Source organism: Triticum aestivum, chromosome 7A (genome assembly GCF_018294505.1).
Source record: "Triticum aestivum cultivar Chinese Spring chromosome 7A, IWGSC CS RefSeq v2.1, whole genome shotgun sequence".
Classification (NCBI taxonomy): Eukaryota; Viridiplantae; Streptophyta; class Magnoliopsida; order Poales; family Poaceae; genus Triticum; species Triticum aestivum.
In genome coordinates this window covers 128361800-128378385 of record NC_057812.1, presented here as the reverse complement: position 1 = coordinate 128378385, position 16586 = coordinate 128361800, and the positions used below count along the sequence as shown (strand labels likewise).

At 54.2% G+C, this 16586-nt stretch overlaps 1 protein-coding gene across 14 annotated transcripts; it reads right to left on the bottom strand.

Moving 5' to 3' along the window:
* Positions 1–13257: 13257 nt before the first annotated feature.
* LOC123151817 (uncharacterized) lies at positions 13258–16244 on the bottom strand. 14 transcript variants are annotated; one of them, XR_006475863.1, is made up of 6 exons: positions 15734–16244; positions 15529–15587; positions 15359–15451; positions 14889–14927; positions 14314–14452; positions 13258–13393 (listed from the first exon to the last, which is right to left on the bottom strand). XR_006475863.1 is itself a non-coding variant. In XM_044571459.1 (4 exons), exons 2-4 carry the CDS (start codon positions 15566–15568, stop codon positions 13345–13347), a joined length of 225 nt encoding a protein of 74 aa, XP_044427394.1. In that variant the 5' UTR covers positions 15569–15617; positions 15734–16225; the 3' UTR covers positions 13258–13344. The 14 variants fall into 14 exon arrangements, 4 of the variants coding, with proteins under 4 accessions (XP_044427394.1, XP_044427395.1, XP_044427393.1 ...); XR_006475872.1 differs by lacking the exon at positions 15359–15451 and having other exon boundaries at positions 14314–14449; positions 15529–15617; positions 15734–16238; XR_006475873.1 differs by lacking the exon at positions 15359–15451 and having other exon boundaries at positions 14314–14449; positions 15734–16234.
* Positions 16245–16586: the final 342 nt, after the last annotated feature.

Here is a 16586-nt window from a genome sequence, read left to right as displayed (position 1 = left end):
TAAAAGCGAATGATGTTTCAATGTGACTATTGGTTATATGCCAGGTTTTATTTAATATGTTGGACTATTCTATTCCTACATGTTGGCTACGTTTTTCAGTGTTTTCTTAGGATATATATATATATATATATATATATATATATATATATATATATTTGCAGTTATGCATGCATGATGCATGATGTTTAAGGCCTAGGTATGTCTATTTTCAAATTTTATTTAGAACCATTACAGTATAGTATTTGGAGTTTTCTAAATATTGGTTTCTTTATTTCATTTAGAACCTGGCAACTAAAACTCCTGGACTGTTGAATCCTTTGTTCTTGGTGCTTTAAATTCTCAGATGCATATTGGCACAAATAACAATGATTTAGTAGTTCTTTGCTACATGAAATGAATTCTTAAATTCTGAAGTAAATGTCAAATAGATATAAACTCTGCAGGAAAAGGGATCTATAAATCTATGTACGTCCACCTCATGTTTTGCACCATTTTAAAGTTGGGTTTTTTCTTCTTCTTTGAGATCAAATAGTTGGATGGTTGTTGCAAGTTAAATAATACTCCCTCCGTAAAAAATATAAGAATGTTGAGATCACAAAAATAGTCATCTAAATGCTCTTATATTTCTTTACAGAGGGAGTACATATTAGTTTAACGCTGCAACGCCGAACATGTAAGAATTTTATTAATGTGAATTCATAAATGATTCTTTTATATGAAGTTGTTTTTAAATAAATTTGAAAAATTACAATACAATGATATCTGAATTACTTTCTTAAAGTAGCTTACAAATTAACAATCTCATATAAGTCATGCATGCATAGAAAATAGAAGGCAACACAAATGACAAAATAATAATGGTTTGCAGAACCGTCAAGACTAGCCCGTGCGAATGCACGGGTTGACGACTAGTGCTTCTAATTAGGGTAAATTGCATCTTCTTAGTTTACACATTATACCTGTGAATATGGCATGCCTTCCTATTTTTGGTACACACTACATCTATGTGTTAACCTTGTTCTTACATGAAACTACATCTCTTCTGTATCCTGCATCAATCACTTACGATGAGTCACCTTTATTTGTTGCATATTGCATATTATTTCTAGCCTGTTGCCATGTATTGCTTCTAATTTGGTCAAATACATTTGTTAGGGCACCCTTTTAATTTGGCAGAGTGATATTGGTTTCATCTTTCATATGGTTTCTAGCTTGCATTGATTCTAACAAGTTCAAGCACCTTGTGCTTAGTTTACACTTTATACATCATACATGTCAATATGTCACGCCGTCCTGTTTTTCATACATATTCCATCCTCCTATCATGCAGCTGCCTTACATGAAAGTAGTGTTCGTCAGTATCATGCATCAATGAGTTCTGAAGAGCAAATTTTATTCCTTTTTCTTGTGGGTTTGACTTAACAAGGCAAAATCAAGAAAGATGAAGGAAAAGAGTAAGGAAGGCGATGGTGGTGGTCCTCTGCAGCAACATAAATGGAGTATCTGTATCGATTCTCCTTGTATTGATAGTGCATTACAAGGTCCAAGTCTCCGCTCCCCCTACTCCACCATCCAAGGTGCTTGCTCTAACTTGGCAGTGTGATATCTGGTTGCATGTTTCATATGGTGTCTAGCTTGTATTTTTCCTAATTAGTGTAAATTGCATCTGCTTAGCTTACACATGATACATGTGAATATGACATGCTTTCCTATTTTTGGTACATACTATATCTGTCTATCACACCATGTTCTTATATGAAACTACTCTTCTTGTGTATCCTGCATCAGTCACTTATGATGGGACACCTTTAAGTTGGCAGTGTGATATTGGTTTGTGCCTTGAATATGATTTCTAGCATGTATTGCTTCTAGTTTGATGAACACCACCTATGACGAGACATTTTTAACTTGGCAGAGTGATATTGATTGCACCTTTCATATGGTGTCTAGTTTGGAGTGCTTCTAATTTGTTGAAGTGCCTTCTGCTTAGTTACCACATCATAGGTGTGAATATGTCAAGCCATCCATTTTTTCGTACATATTCCATCCTCGTATCATGACTTTGCCTTTCATCAGATTAGTGTTCGTCAGTATCATGAATGAATGAGTTCTGAAGAGCGAATTATATTCCTTTTTCTTGTCAGTTTGACCTCACAATGCAAAATCAATAAAGCTGAAGGAAATTGGCAAGGCATTGGATGATGGTGGTCCTTCCGAGCAACTGAAACGGAGGTTCTCTACAGATTCTACTCCGCCATCCTCCCAACAAGATTCGCAAAACAATGCAAGGCTAGACAGTCAATGTAGCTGTGTAGATGATGAGCACGTCTGCCCTACTCCACCATCACAGGTGCTTGCTCTAATTTGGCACTATTATATGTGGTTGCATGTTGCGTATGATGTCTAGCTTGTACTATTGCTTCTAACTTTGTTGAATTGCATCCGCTTACTTTACACATAATGCCTGTGAATATGACATATGTTCCTGTTTCTAGAACATACTATATCTGATCACACGATGTTCTTACATCAGACTACTGATCTTGCATATCCTGCATCAGTCACTTATGATAAGGCACCTTTAAGTCTCCACTATGATATTGGTTGTGTCTTGCATATGATTTCTAGCATGTACTGCTTCTAATTTGTTGAAACGCCATACAGTTTGAACTTGGCAGAGTGATATTGGTTGCATCTTTCATATGGTGTCTAGCTTGCAGTGCTTCTAATTTGTTGAAATGCCTTCTGCTTAGTTACCACATCATAGGTGTGAATATGTCACGCCATCCTGTTTTTCATACATATTCCATCCTTGCATAATGTGTTTGCCTTTCATCCGAGTAGTGTTCGTCAGTATCATGCATGAATGAGTTCTGAAGAGCGAATTTGATCCCTTTTTCTTATCGATTTGACTTCACAATGCAAAATCATTACAGCTGAAGGAAATTAGTCCGGTAGTGGATGATGGTGGTCCTTCGGAGCAACTCAAACAGGGGGTCTCTACAGATTCTACTCCACCATCCTCCCAACAAGATTCGCAAGACAACACAAGGCTGGACAGTCAACGTAGCTGTGTAGATGATGAGCACATCTCCCCTACTCCACCATCACAAGTGCTTGCTCTAATTTGGCACTATTATATGTGGTTGCATGTTGTGTATGATGTCTAGATTGTATTGCTTCTAACTTTGTTGAATTGCATCTGCTTACTTTACACATAATGCATGTGAATATGACACGTGTTCCTGTTTCTAGAACATACGTGTACATGATGAGCACATCACTACTGGAATCAGCTTCTTTGCCGTCCGCCATGGCGGACGGCAAAGGCATGGATCACGGATGGCAAAGACCTTTGTCGTCAGCCAGCAGACGGCAAAAGGTCCGGCTGAATAAGCTACGGCAAAGGGCACTTTGCCGTCTGCTGGCGGACGGCAAATATGAAATGGTCTTTGCCATCCGCCAGCAGACGACAAAGGACCTAGATGGCACACGTGGCAGCGTAGGTCCGTTAGGGGGTTAACGACGTGCTTTGCCGTCTGCCAGCAGACGACAAAGACCTTTGCATATTTGCCGTCTGCTGGCAGACGGTAAAGAGCCCAAATAGGCCAGCCCAGGCTGCTGCCATGTGGCCTCTTTGCCGTCTGCTAGCAGATGGCAAACTTCTTTGCCGTCTACTAGCAGACGGCAAAGTGGCTGTCGGATTTCGGGTTCCGGCAGACCCTTGAGGTTCGAACACTGGGGTGTGCGTGGAGATTTCGCCTCCTACCTACCCGCACCCCTCCGCCATGCTAATATCTAAACTAAGGAAGGAACAACACAAGAGACACAAGGTTTATACTGGTTCGGGCCACCGTTGTGGTGTAATACCCTACTCCAGTGTGTGGTGTGTGGATTGCCTCTTGGGCTGATGATGATGAACGATACAAGGAAGAACAGCCTCGCGAGGGTCTGTTCTTGGCTGAGGCGATGAACTGCTGGGAGGAGTTCAGCCACCTTTCTCTCTCTCTCTCTCTCTCTCTCTCTCTCTGCTCTCCTTTTGTCTTCGTCCTCCCCCCCAGCTATGTGGGTGGCTGGTCCTATTTATAGAGGCCCTGGTCCTCTCCCCAAATATTGAGCGGGAAGGGAGGGGACAGCAAGTATCAACTATCCTGACAAAAGTAGTCTTCGCCTGTGCAAAGCTCTGGTGATGACGCCGTCTTGGGCTCCACGGTGACCTCCGTCTCATAGTCCTCCTGGTCTTGGTCTCGTTGCACCGAAATGGCAACCTTTGCCTGATGCCTCGGTACTCTGCGGCTGCGCTTGCCCTCTTTGCACCAAAGAGGAAAGGAGGACGCTGCGCAGGCTGGCACCCGCCTGGCGCCCTGAGTTGTCACGGCTTGCGTCATGGGCACCTCGTGAGGTACCCCGCCTTGATCTCTCCGCCTCCTCGTGAGCCAGGCTGACGAGGCCGTGCCTGAGGAGGCTTCACGTCATCCGCCCCGCGAGGCTTGACCCCTCGCGAGGGTCTTGGGTTTGTGTTGGTGAAGATGGGCCGTGCCGGGCCCCCCTTTGAGCCACGCCGCAGGCCGCAGACAGGCAAGTCTGGGGACCCCCGTTCCCAGAACGCCGACAGTAGCCCCCGGGCCCAAGGCACGCCCGGGCTTGGCCGTGCAGGGAGGCGGAATGGCAAGAGCGAAGCGTCGCGGGCCCTAACAGCCTGCGGCCTTGGGCACTGCGTGGCGGTTGACTGGACGTGGGCGCCTCAGCAACCGCGCGAGTTGATAGAGGAGTGGCATCCGCCTAGGCCCTGCTTCTTGCTTTCTCCGGCTGCTGCTCAGATCCCCTTTCTTGCGCCTCTCCTTCCTTCCTCCGAGATTTCCAGATCTGCTCTGACCGCGCGGCCTAGGGAGCCACGGCGCCTCGTCAGCCCCCGACCGTAGCTTGGTACTCGTCCGCCCTGGACACGCCGAACATGTCAGAGGCGGGCCTTGCCCGGTTGCGCCGGATGGCGACGGCGTGGGGCATCGACGGGGAGAAGGTGTTCAAGGCCGGCTCCGCCACCCCTGAGGGTCAAAGGAGCACCTTCTATCCGCTCTTCGTAAGTGCCATTGTTGCTGGCCTGGTGCCTCCCTTCTCCGAGTTCTTCTTCTCTGTCCTCCGCCATTACAAGCTACAGGCTCTGCATCTCCATCCCAACTCTGTCCTTCTCCTGGCAATCTTTGCTTATTATTGCGAAGCACATGTTGGGGTGCAGCCCTCAGTGGCCTTGCCGCGCCACTACTTCTACCTCCGGACCTCTCGTGGGACCGCTTCCGCGTGCACGAGCTTCGTCGCGTCCGGCGGCGCCATTGCCATCTCGAACTCTGGGAAGAGGATTGAGGGCTTCAGGAGCAAGTGGATCTTGGTGGATGCTGGACGCATCCACCCTCGGCTGATCCTGCCCACAGAGCAGCCCACGAGCTCCAGTGACTGGGGTCGAGCGGAGCTCACGGATCCCCGCGCGAAGATGGTGTTGGAGAAGATGGACGCGGATTTGAGGCCGGCCGACATGGCGGCGGCGAAGCTGACCGGCGCGTCGCTGCTGAGGGAGTTCCTGGAGCACCGGCTGGCTCCCCTTCGGCAGTACTCGCTTCCAATGTGGAGGCCCCGTCCGAACCCCGCGGTCCTGGCCGCCGGAGACCTGGCTGCGGTTCTCCAATCTCTGGTCGGGGGTAATGTGGCGAGGCTGGAGGGCGCTCCTACGCCCTTGTTCCTCCGCAACGACTGGGAGTAGGTGGTGAAGTCCATGCCCGTCTTCAACGGGGATGGGCCAGTGCCCCTGGAAGCTCCTGAGGAACCGGTGGACGTGCCCTCCGGCGACTCCAGCGAAGAGGAAGAGGGAGGGGAGCGCGGAAAGGGGCCTGACTCCGAGGCGACTGACGGAGAGTCGAGGCCTCCCCTCCCCTGGTGCAGGTCCCGCGTTCTCCGCCTCTCTCTGAATGATGACGACGAGGATGACGACGAAGACGATGACGAGCAGGACGGTAGGAGCTCGCCCCCGATCCCGAAGAAGGACAGGACCAGGCTGATCTCCCGCAGGTCTCCCCCGGCCCTGGGGCGAACCGCGGACGCACCTTCCGCCTCCAAGCTTCCCGAGGTCGACCCTTCCAGCCGACTTTCAGGCTTCAAATTTGGCCGGAGGCCGCTTGAGCTCACTGGCGATGACCCGTAAGCATTCGATTCTTGTCTTTATCACTTGCTCTGCTTCTGAGGCTTGACGTCCGCATCTTTGGATAGGTTGGAGCCCGCAACAAAGAAGCCGAAGGGGGCTCCCGAGGTTCCATCCGTGGCGGCGCTTCTGCCCGCGAAGGAAGGTGACCGCGACGCACAGGCTTCTCCTGCCCAGTCGTCCTCGCGAGGTTTGGCTGAGCTGGCTGGGGCGAGCTCAGCCCCCACGGCCCAAGTGGCTCCCGAGGTGCTCTTTCCTGCCGCCGCCACTAAAGCTGTCGGGGCGCGGCAGACTCCGCCTCAGGATGCTGTGGCTGCGCTGCCGCCTTCTCCTCCTACTCCACCGGCCGCTGTCCCTCCGACTCCTTCTGCCGTTCTGGATCGTGCTGTTGCTGAGCTGGACCGACTACGACAGGATCTTCTTGGCGCCGACCCCCGCTTGGTGGCCGGGCGCTTGGAGCTGGCTTCTGGATGGGTTCGCTCCGACGCCTCGATTCGGGCGGCACTGGTCCAGGCCTCGACGGCATGCGACAAGGAGAAGCAGGCCGTCCTGGAGGCGAAGGCTGCTCGTGATGCAGCCTTGGGGGAGGTGGTCGATGTCCGCGGTCGCTGCAAGGCGCTGGAGGGCGAGCTACAAGGCCTGCGGGATCGGCTCGCGGAAGAGCTCCGCCTTCGCCAAGAGCAGGAAGAAGGCGTGAAGGCTCGCGAGGCAGCCGTCGAGGGCCGGGAGGCCAAGCTCAGGAAGTGCCGCGACCGCCTAGGCATGCTGGAGCAGGAGTTGGGGGCGAGGAAGGCCGAGCTGGACGGCAAGGCCCTGGTTCTTGCTGAGGACCGCGCGGCCTTCACGGAGTTGGAGGCGAAGGCTCGCTCCTCGCTGAGGACGCTTTACGACAGCGGCCTGGAGAGCGCGCTGGTTGGCGCCGAGGATGGCCCCGCCAAGCTGCTTCCCTTCCTGGTTCACGCTCTTGAAGATGTCGCCCTTGGCCTTGGCCCCACGGCCGAGGCCGAGGCGCGTGTCCTGTCTTCTGCAGCACTGATGCGGGTCCTCACCCACATCTACCTTCGCGATCCCGGTGTCGACCTCGACAGCCTGCTGGAGCCAGTGAGCGGTGAGCGTGCCGCTGCCGCTGCCGAGGCCGTGAAGGGTCGCGCAGAGGTTCTGTTAGGGAAGTTCCGGGCCTTCAGCACCAAGCCGGAGCAAGGCGCTGCCGACCTCGCTGCTCCGTGAGGCGAACCCGCTCCGTGCTGCTCCCCCGCCGCCAAGTGACTCCGTCGTGGCTCCTGTCTTGCTTTTAATTCCTGCACACGTATCGTGCCTCAGGAGGCGTTTAAACTTGCGTTTGGCATTGAAATAATAGTGTGGACTGTAATATTTGCTCTTGAATTCCTTGAGATTAGCGCTTTTTCTTCCTACTTGCTTACGTTCTACGCCGGCAGAGCCTGGCCCCGCGCGTACCTCACCCAGCAATAGTCCCGACCGAAAACGAGGACGGGACCAAGGAGTGAGGGGCTACGTGACAAGTTAGGCTCCTGAGTCGCGATGCTCAGGAGTCCCCCTTGGCGCACGAACAACAAGTAGGGAGGTGTGATGCGGGTGGATCCATCGTTCTACGTCTGCAAGGCCTGGCCGCGCGCGTGCCTCACCCAGCGATGGTCCCGACCGGAAACCAGGACAGGGCCACGGAGTGAGGGGCTACGTGACCAGTTAGGCTCCTGAGTCGCGATGCTCAGGAGTCCCCCTTGGCGCACAAACAGCAAGTAGGGAGGTGTGATGCGGGTGGATCCACCGTTCTACGTCTGCAGGGCCCGGCCGCGCGCGTGCCTCACCCAGCGATGGTCCCGACCAGAAACCAGGACGGGGCCACGGAGTGAGGGGCTACGTGATCAGTTAGGTTCCTGAGTCACGATGCTCAGGAGTCCCCCTTGACGCTCAAACGACCTTCGTACCTTGGCTCCGCTCGGGGAGAGACGCGCGACGAACCAGGCCCGGGGGGACCTGGCCGGGCGGCGTGCGTCTGGGTGTGACCCAGGTGCAGCCCCCGTGCCCAGCCCCCTCGCGCGGCACTCCCGAGGGGAGGCGTTACGATGAGTCTGGACACTGAGCTCTGGGCTCCCTGAGGTTGATGCGGCCCGGGGACCACCCTCAGTTGTTTATCACCAGCGCAGAGCATAGTGCTACCGTATGTGTACGGGCATAGCCGCTCCTCGGCAGTGTCGTCAGCCAGCACGGAGCATGGTGCTTCCACTGGTACGTGGGAGGGGGGCCCCTTCGGGAGGAGCCCCCGGGGCGTGTACAGCCCCGCCCTGACACGTGGCTAGCACGGTAGGGCCTGGCGAGGTGTATCTGGGCACCCGTGAGCCAACGCGGGACTCACGGGGCCCTACCTCTAGGCGGGTTGCGCCTGGCACCAGGCCTTATCTTGTGATGTGTCCCTGCAATTTTGGTTAGATGTCGGCACTCTACATCCTCGGGTCCCGGCCCTCGAGCTGGTCTCAGCCGTCGCTGGTATGCCAGGTCGCGATGCCATGGACAAGGCCAGAGGGTGAGGGCTGGAGAGCCAGTAAGAGCCCTGAGTCGCGATGCTCAGGTGCCCCCCTTTAACGTGCCAGTGGTCGGCATGGAGGAGAAGACGTGCCGTGGACTGGCGTCAAATAATCAAGCATGGTGGGTCTAACGCATGATCGGAAATAAACACAAATGGGATACATGCCACTTGGCCTGGCCCGAGCGGCTTAGGGATCATGCAGCCTGAGGGGCGCCCCCAACAAGGTAAGCTAACAACATGGAATAAAGGGATACTCACCGCAGGGACGGACCCACGCGGCCTGGGAATAATGCAGCCCTGGGGGCGCTCCCAGCTGGAAGTAAAACTCGAAAGATGTCACCTGATGATGTTGAGGACGAAGGGGTGTTGGTGTAGCAGGCTCGGGGGGCTGCGGGAGCCGATCCTCACGAGCCCCCAGGCCCAGCGGCCTCGGGAGGCTCCGGAGGCGCTGGCGGCTCCTCGCGGGCCATCTCCATCTCTGCCGGGGCTGTGGAACGCCTGGCCTCTCGTGCCTCCGTGATGCCCCTCATGAGGCGCTGGTACGCGTCAGCCGCGTTCGGCAAGCCGTAAGGCATGCGAACGTAGCTGTGGGGTGGACCTCCGCAGCGCCCCACTCGCGAGGGCCAGAGGCGCTCCAGAGAGATAACTCGGTTGAGCCTTGGTATGTCGATGCAGACGCGCAGCCCACCATCCTCGCCTGGATGGGGGGCCACTTCTGGTAGGCGGCGGGCGCCTCTCATGACTCTTGACTCCTGTAGCTCCTGAATGGCCTTGCTGACGAACTCCTGTGGGTCTGGATCTCCTTGCCTTGCTCCTTCTTGAGGTAAACGTGCTTCAAAACACGCCTCCATGTGGTGCCCAAGCGCCTCCCTTGTGATCCTAGCTAGGTCGGTGGCCCTCCAGGGGGGAGCCCCCGAGCCCTGCCTGGGGAGGGCGCCGGGCGTGCTTTCCTATGGGATGGAGGGAGGCTCCCCCTGGGCAGGCGCGGGCCCAGAGGGGCCTGCCTCCTGAGTGGTCGAGCCGGACGATGTCTTCTTCTTCTTGGGGGCGGTCTCAGGAAGCCTCCTGCTTCCGCGATCCGGGTCTTTCAGTGATGCGGCCTGAAAGGCTCGTTCTAGGGAACACACCGTGTCCTTCTCTTCACAGGGCACCGTGATGACTCCGCCACTTCCTGGCATCTTGAGGACGTTGTAGCCGTGGTGAGTTACGGCCATGAACTTGGCCATCGCTGGGTACCCAAGGATGGCATTGTACGGCAGGCGAATGTGAGCGATGTCGAAGTTGATGAGCTCGGTGCGGTAGTTGTCGCGTGCCCCGAAGGTGACAGGGAGGCGGACCTGCCCAATCGGGACCGTGGAGCCACCAGTGATATCGGAGAAGGGCTTGGTTGGCTGAAGCTGGCTGTAGGGCACTTGGAGGTTGTTGAACGTCTCCACGGACAGGACGTTGAGCCCTACCCCGCCATCGATGAGGGTCTTGGTGACCACCACGTTGCTGATGATTGGGGAACAAAGCATCGGGAGGACTCCGGCTGTTGCCGCACACTTGAGCTGATCTGCTGAGCTGAACGTGATGGCGCACGCCGACCACTTGAGAGGGCGTGTGGCTTCGAGTCTGGGGAGTACTGCGTTCACTTCGCGGGCGAACTGCTTGAAGATGCGCTGAGAGGCTGGGGCTTGTGCTCCGCCCAAGATGCAGGCGATCGCGCGTGGCTCCTGGAAGCCCCCAGCCTCCTCGTCCTGATGGCGGTCCTCGTTTCTCCTTGGCTGTGGCGGCAGCGGTGGGAGGCCTGCATTGCCTAGCGGGCGATCCTCACGAGGCTGATCCCTCCATCCTCTCTCGCGAGGCGGGTCTTGCCAGCGATCCTCGCGAGGTTGGTCGCGCCACCCTTGGCGCGGCCCACGGTCTTCCTAGCGTCCTGTGTTTCTTCCTCCTCCTCGACCGTAGCCCCGGTCACCGCGGTCGGGGTGACGGCCGATCCTTGGCATTCGTTGATGTTATGGGTGTGGAGGTCGTGGTACACGCAGTACCGGCTACCCTTGGGAGGTTCGGGCTGATCTCTGCCCCGCTTGGTGTCTGGTTCTGCCGCGAGCACTACAGCCCCCTTGCGCTTCACATCCTTGGCCTTGAGCTTCTTCTCTTTTGGGTCTGCGGCAGGCAGCTCGAGGAGGGAGAGACGCCCCTCCTCAGCCCTGGCGCACTTGTTTGCCAAGTTGAACAGCTCCAAGGAAGTGCACAGGTCTTCACGCATCGCCAGCTCCTCCTTCATCTTGACGTCGCGCACTCCGTCGGAGAAAGCTGAGATGATGGCCTCCTCAGTCACCTTGGGGATCTTGAGGCGTGCGTTGTTGAAGTGCTGGATGTACTTCTACAGGGTCTCCCCGGGTTGTTGCTTGATGCGGCGCATGTCGCTCACGGCGGGTGGCCGGTCGCGAGTACCTTGGAAGTTGGCGATGAAGCGGGTGCGCATATCTTTCCAGGAGGAGATTCTGCCTGGAGCCAGGTTCAGGAGCCAGGTGCGGGCCCCGTCCTTGAGCGCCATGGGAAACCAGTTCGCCATGACCTTCTCGTCTCCGTTGGCAGCTTCGATGCCCAGCTCGTAGAGCTGGAGGAACTCCACAGGGTCGGCCGTGTCGTCGTAGCGAGGAGGCAGGTCTGGTTTGAACTTGCCGGGCCACACGACGCTGCGTAGTTTGGTGGTGTAGGCGCGCAGCCTGCTGTGGCCACGGGAGGCCTTAGGTGACGGAGAGCCTGGTCTTGCATGTCCCCACACGCTGGAGCAGGGGGATGGTCGCGACGTGCTGGAGCGAGGAGCGCCCGGGCAGCTTCTGGCGGGCGAGGGACTTCTTGGCAGCTCTGTTCTTGTTGCGCTGGCACCTGACGGAGCAGGTTCCGCCTAGGGGCCAGCGCCTTGGAGCCATGGCGTCTTCTTGAGGAGGAGGCGGCCGGGGCGCCGCCGGAGCCTCTTCGCCCACGCGGGGCGGGGTGCGGTGCAACAGAACGATGGCGCGAAAGAGCCCCCTGCAGCGCGGACGAGCTCGGCGACGCGGTCGAGCCATTCTTCGTAGACGTCGTCGACGGGACGGTAGCGCAGGAGCTCGTTTGCCGCGATGAGTGCAACCCGAGCCTCCATGGGCGCGCGGAGCGCGCGGGACGAAGATCCAGCTGGGGCGAGCGAGGGAGTTGCGGTGCGGCCGTCTTGCCGCACGGACGGATGCTGGGACGATGCTTGCCGCTCGTCCCCCGCCGGGCCGGTGGCGGCGTTGGCGGCAGGCGATGGGGAACGGCGTGGATGCCCGCCGACAGGGGCCGTCTGGGCGACGCGGGAAGCGAGTGCGGCCCGGCGCTCGGCGCGGGCCCGACGAGCGTCAGACATGGGCGTGACGGTCGGAGGAGAACGGGGCGGTGGAAGACGAATTCCGGTGCACCCCTACCTGGCGCGCCAAATGTCGGATTTCGGGTTCCAGCAGACCCTTGAGGTTCGAACACTGGGGTGCGCGTGGAGATTTCGCCTCCTACCTACCTGCACCCCTCTGCCATGCTAAGATCTAAACTAAGGAAGGAACAACACAAGAGACACAGGGTTTATACTGGTTCGGGCCACCGTTATGGTGTAATACCCTACTCCAGTGTGTGGTGTGTGGATTGCCTCTTGGGCTGATGATGATGAACGATACAAGGAAGAACAGCCTCGCGAGGATCTGTTCTTGGCTGAGGCGATGAACTGCTGGGAGGAGTTCAGCCACCTTTCTCTCTCTCTCTGCTCTCCTTTTGTCTTCGTCCTCCCCCCCAGCTATGTGGGTGGCTGGTCCTATTTATAGAGGCCCTAGTCCTCTCCCCAAATATTGAGCGGGAAGGGAGCCAACAATGACGGGCTAATTTGAAGGGGGACAGCAAGTATCAACTATCCTGACAAAAGTAGTCTTCGCCTGCGCAAAGCTCTGATGATGACGCCGTCTTGGGCTCCACGGTGACCTCCGTCTCGTAGTCCTCCTGGTCTTGGTCTCGTTGCACCGAAATGGCAACCTTTGCCTGATGTCTCGGTACTCCGCGGCTGCGCTTGCCCCCTTTGCACCAAAGAGGAAAGGAGGACGCTCCGCGGGCTGGCACCCGCCTGGCGCCCTGAGTTGTCACGGCTTGTGTCATGGGCACCTCGTGAGGTACCCCGCCTTGATCTCTCCGCCTCCTTGTGAGCCAGCCTAACGAGGCCGTGTCTGAGGAGGCTTCGCGTCGTCCGCCCCGCGAGGCTTGGCCCCTCGCGAGGGTCTTGGGTTTGTGTTGGTGAAGATGGGCTGTGCTGGGCCCCCCTTTGAGCCACGCCACAGGCCGCAGACAAGCAAGTCTGGAGACCCCCGTTCCCAGAACGCCGACAGTGGCTATATAGCCCCTGTTTTTTCTATTTTTTGTTATATCAATTCATTTTCATAGAAATTCACACACACACACACACACACACACACACATATATTCAGAATCACATAGTTTCAAACATCATACATCAAACATAGTTTCACCATCGTCATCAAACATCAAACATCATACATCCAATTCATATATACATAGTTTCACAAACATCCAATAGTTCCACAAACATCCAATACATCAAACATCAAACATCTAAATAGTAGCATTCTGCCCTTCCATGAAGTGAACCAAACCTGCAAAAATGGGAGTAAGAAATTAGAAGAAGAAGACTAGAAGAAGAAGAAGAGCTCTTCCTATTCCTTCTCTTCCTCCTCTTCCTTGTTTTTTCCATCTTATTCATTATTTGTGTTATTTTAGAGTTAACCTATCTAAGTATGCCATTTTTGTGCTACCAAATCTATGATGAAATGAATAGAACAAGAAACTAATGCTTTCATATTTTAGAAAGCAAGTCACCAACTTTTCACTTCAGTACTTTGCATCGAAAGATAATCATCTAGAGTGACGGCTGCAACTGCAAACTTTCCTTCACTAACCATGTACATGCACTAATTAGTGCGTTGCATTTGGAAGTAAAGCAGAATTTAGGCAGCATAAATGAGCTAAAACCAGTGCACAAAACAGAGCTCAAACCCTTGCCCAGTCCCAATGATTAAAGGAAAATTAAATACGTCAAAAGGATCGCAATCCTGAAAATAATCGAGATGGGAAGCTATACATATTGTAGGATTTATGAAACATACTGTAAATACGACCTCTTGCCTTCTCAAAATAATACAACCTCTTGAATAACACAAGTACAGATTACCAACACTAACGGAACCTTCTTGAGTTTACCTACCAGGAAGCATGTGGCTCAAGAAATAAATTGGCATTGCCTATTAGGGTTAGGAAATTCATCCACACTCAGCTGATGCCTCTCTCTCCCTCTCTCTCGATTGCATTGCAGATGATGTGTATGTTTAGACCATGGACCCCCTTTCTCTCTCTCTCTCTCTCTCTCTCTCTCTACTGATGGAATTGCATATAATTCTAAACTGAATTTTCAGAAACTTGGATGTTGATTGGATCTACTTGAAAGGCAGATTGCAAGTAGTACCAAGCATGCAGCGGATCCATAGGATTGAAACATAGGCAATCCCCAAAAAATTACCTGTAGCCGTCGCAGCGTGAGGTGGTGCAGGACGAAGAGTCGTCGTTCTGATGGCCGGCGTCGGTGCCCTTGTGGGTGGGTTCATCCTCCTGGTTGTCGTCGCCGTCGAGGTACTCGTCCTCTCGTCGTCGTCCTACTGCTGCTCCAAATCGAAGCACACATGCATCACACACACACACAGACACAGACAGAGACACAGAGACAGAGACAGAGGCAGAGAGACAGAGGCAGAGATGCAGAGGCAGAGAGACGACACACACACACGCGCACACGCGCACGCACACGCACACGCACACACACACACACACACACACACACACACACATACAAACATGAATGACCAAATATGATTTGAAATAGATAGAACCAAAGTGCAACTAGCCTAGTATATACATGATCTCATCAGGAACCAGAGTTATATAACAAGTAGTCCTACACAAGAACCTACAGTCCGGTGGCATCAAGCACTAAACCAAACCTCATCACACACACCCCCACCTAGTTTGGTTTCACAACCAGCAGCATAGAAACGAACTAGGCTACAGTAGAGCAATGTTTGTAGGGAAATAACCAACCTCACAGTGACAGTCGCGGTGGACGACCTCACAGGTAATCTGAAACCATGCATGTGACAGTGAAAATTAATGCCCGAGGCCTGAGCATAACAAATCACAAGCCAATTCTTTTCTTTGAAAGTAAAATGAATAGGTGGGCATGTATCACAAACCGACTCCTTGAAAAGACAAGCTAATGTCTGTACATTATGAATCATAAACCAATTCTTTTTGTTTGACAACCACAACTAGCAGTACATGGTTGAAACAAATAAAAAAAATAGCAAAGATAATAGCTAGTAGCACTGTCCAGAAGCATGTGTATGTGTGACAACAGAAGCAGCCATTTTTAGAAAAATTAAACCAATCCAAAATGTTAATCAATTAAGAAGCTCTCTGGTTCGCACAACATATAGGAGGGTAGTAGTCTGCTATGTTTAGAACTAGAGCCCCACATACATGCATGTATCTAAATTTAGAAACAAGATTACCTCACTTGATCTCCATTATTTCTCACACAAAAGTTAAACAAGCAACCAGCCATAGTAATCAAACAGAGGAGAACACCATTGGTATTCAACAAGCTGTAAAGAAATCTACTCTGAAATCAGAGAGCATGCAACATAAAAAAATTAAACAAGGAACATTCAGATCGCCCCACCTCCCTTGCCCTTCTTCTGGTCTTTCTCCTCCTTCCTCATCCCCTTCTACTACTTTTCTCTGGACACGGAAAGCACCAAATTAATGCCCCTAAAAACAAACCCGGTCAGATCAGAAATTGCACAAGGGAAAAAGGAAATTTTCTTCCCAAATCGGAAGAAACAGGGGGTTGAGAGAGGGAGAGAGGCGAGATGGGGGAGGAGGACCTTGGCTGCCATTGCGTGGTGGTGGATAAGGCCCTCCTCTGCCGCTGCCTTGTGGTGGAGAAGCAGCGTCCAGCAGGCGCAGCCGCATGAGGAGCCATGCGACGAGGCGTAGAGGACCGCCAGAGGCATGCCGGCGGCGGAGACGAGGCCGCGCACCACACCCTAGTCGCGGAGGGATGGGTTGGGCGCCAGCGTTCGAGGGGGGGGGGGACGAATCTGGCCGGAGGAATCGACGCAGCAGGGCGAGGTGAGCTCGGTAGCATGCTGCACGCCGACCATGGTTGCCGGAGCTCGCCGGATTAAGGGCGGTGGCGGTGGCTAACCCGAGGGCGCGGGAGAGCAGAGAGGAGATGTGGGTGCGGGTACGGGGGTAGTGGGGGCGGGTGGCCGACGGCGGGGGTGGCGTGGGGCGGCGGTGGCTCGGGAACGGGTGTGGTGCGGGTGAGGGGCGGCGGCGGTGGCTCGGGCAGGAGAGAGAGAGAGCGGACAGAGAGAGCGGTGGGGCACGGGTGCGGGCGCTGGCCCGCTTTTTAGTTAGGTCGCAGACGGCAAAGCGCCTAGTTAACGAATGTTAGGTTGGTCACTTTTTTTGCCATCCGCTAGTAGACGATAAACAAGCTTTGCCGTTTGCCAGTAGATGGCAAAGAAAGTGGCTGTTAGTTGGTTCTCACTAGTGGGCCACCCTCCCTCTTTGCCGTCTTCTAGCAGACGACAAAGCTTCTATGCTGTCTTCTAGCAGACGGCAAAGACCTTCTTTGTTGTCAGCTAGCAGACGACAAAGAGATGGCTGACGGCAGAGATTCTGATTCCAGTAGTGCATCTGCCCTATTTCACCATCACATGTGCTTGCTCT